Below are 1,875 nucleotides of genomic sequence, written 5' to 3' on the forward strand. Positions count from 1 at the left end.
GTTTTTTTAAAAAGCTCGACTTTTTATTTTTTTAGCTTGAAAACTCAACAATTTTCTAGAAAATTAGTTTTTTTGAGAGTAGACAATTTTACTATTTTGTTAGTAAATTATGTTTGTCGATTTAAAATGAAACTTTTTTAAAAATTTAATATTTTGTTGAAAATTCAACTTTACGAATTTAGAAGTCAAATATTTTTTTTAAACGCTCGACTTCTTATTTTTTTAGCTTGACAACTCAACTATTTTCTTGAGAGATAGTTTTTTGGGAGTTGAAAATTTTCCTATTTTGTTACTAAATGAAGTTTCTTTTTGAAACGTTCGAAGTTTTATTTTTTAGCTTGAAAATTCAACTGTTGAAAAAAAAAAATTTTTAAGGTTATAAATTCATCTCTTTGGGTAAAAAATAAAATTATTTGATTGAAGATGCAACATATTTCGACCTGAAATCTTAGGAATGTAGTACCTGCATTAGTTTGATTTAAGATAATTGCTGCCCCTATTATTCTCTTATTTTCTCTAATAATCCCCCCCCCCCCTATTTCCCCTCTTTCAAAAGAATTTTCGACTCTGAAATATGTACAATGCTGAAGAATATTAATAATAATTAAAATATTAATATTAATACCGAAAAATTGATAAAAATAGCTGCGAGATTGTGAACTTGGCGCGATCGTAAACCGAGATCTTTCCCGGCGTATTCGCGCAGTCAATGGAATGACAGCTCACAAGCAGGTTGTCAGACAGGACATTAAATTGAGTGCAAAAATTGTGCACAATTTGGACAATCGTGTGGGACTCTGGGATGAAAAAAAGGAGCAGGAGTTGAAAGACGATCAGAAAAAGGAGGCTAAATCGTCGGATCAGCTCGCGATGGAAATTGAGCAGGCTGTGAGAGTTTTGTCAAAGAATTGTTTTTTCCCATTCTAGTTATTGTTTTTAACGACTAATTCTTGGGATGTTTTTGCCAGGCTTTTGGACTTTCTTCGAAGAATCCAGTCTTGAAAAACATCACGGATTATCTGATCGAGGAAGCTTCGGCTGAAGAGGAAGAATTGCTGGGCATGTCTGGGGATCACGAGGAGGGTCAACTCAGTGGAGACGCTGATGGCCCAATTGAAAGGGATCCAGTCTTGATGAAGGTAATTAAATATATACTAAATAATTTACGGATTTTTTTTGTTTTCAGCATTTTTTTTTTTTTTTCGGCATGCAGAGAATCCGAAAATTTACAATTTTATCGGTGTCTGTCTGTCTGTTTGTCTGTATGTACAGTTACCTGAATTTTGTAGCGACGCTAACTTTTGAGAGATTTGTCGAATTGAGTCAGCCTTTGATAAACTTGTAAAGGTTCTCAGAATGAAGGTTAAGTTCGTTAATCAGAGATTTTCAACGAAAATGAAAAAATTTAGGGCATTTTTAAGATTTGAAGAAGAAAAAATGTTCATTTTAGACATTTTTCTCAAAAGTTTCTCATAGGTGGATAGAAGAACTTGCAAATTATCTGAATAAAGTTTTTAATTTCGATGAGAATTAGAAAAGTTATATACTTTTAGAAATTTTTGAAAATTTTCAGAAAAATAGATAAAACTATTTTTTTGAGAGTTGGAAATTTCAATTAAATTCTTCATTAGATATCAAATATGTTTAGAAACTATTTCAAGTAAATTTTTTCAATCAGACAAAAATTCAAAAAGTTAAAGCTTTCTCAAAAATTTAAGTAAAAATTCAACATTTTCAAAATTTTCATAAAAAGGAACAACAAATTTTTTAAAAAGAAATTAAGAAATATGAATCAAAATTTTTACAGAATGTGCGAGGTGGGCATTTTTTTTTTTTTTTTTTTACTTTAAATTTTTCTTTCCTCCATTTTTAAAC

At 30.0% G+C, this 1,875-nt stretch overlaps 1 protein-coding gene across 1 annotated transcript in view; it reads left to right on the forward strand.

Annotated features, from left to right (window-relative positions):
- Positions 1 to 1,875, forward strand: part of LOC117183046 (serrate RNA effector molecule homolog) — a 93,731-nt gene that overhangs the window by 59,637 nt on the left and 32,219 nt on the right. The window contains exons 11-13 of the mRNA XM_033376199.1: positions 646 to 888; positions 969 to 1,139; positions 1,348 to 1,367. Coding sequence (XP_033232090.1) covers positions 646 to 888; positions 969 to 1,139; positions 1,348 to 1,367 — 434 coding nt within the window. The remainder of the gene's footprint in view (positions 1 to 645; positions 889 to 968; positions 1,140 to 1,347; positions 1,368 to 1,875) is intronic.

This window comes from Belonocnema kinseyi, chromosome 2 (genome assembly GCF_010883055.1).
Source record: "Belonocnema kinseyi isolate 2016_QV_RU_SX_M_011 chromosome 2, B_treatae_v1, whole genome shotgun sequence".
Taxonomy (NCBI): Eukaryota; Metazoa; Arthropoda; class Insecta; order Hymenoptera; family Cynipidae; genus Belonocnema; species Belonocnema kinseyi.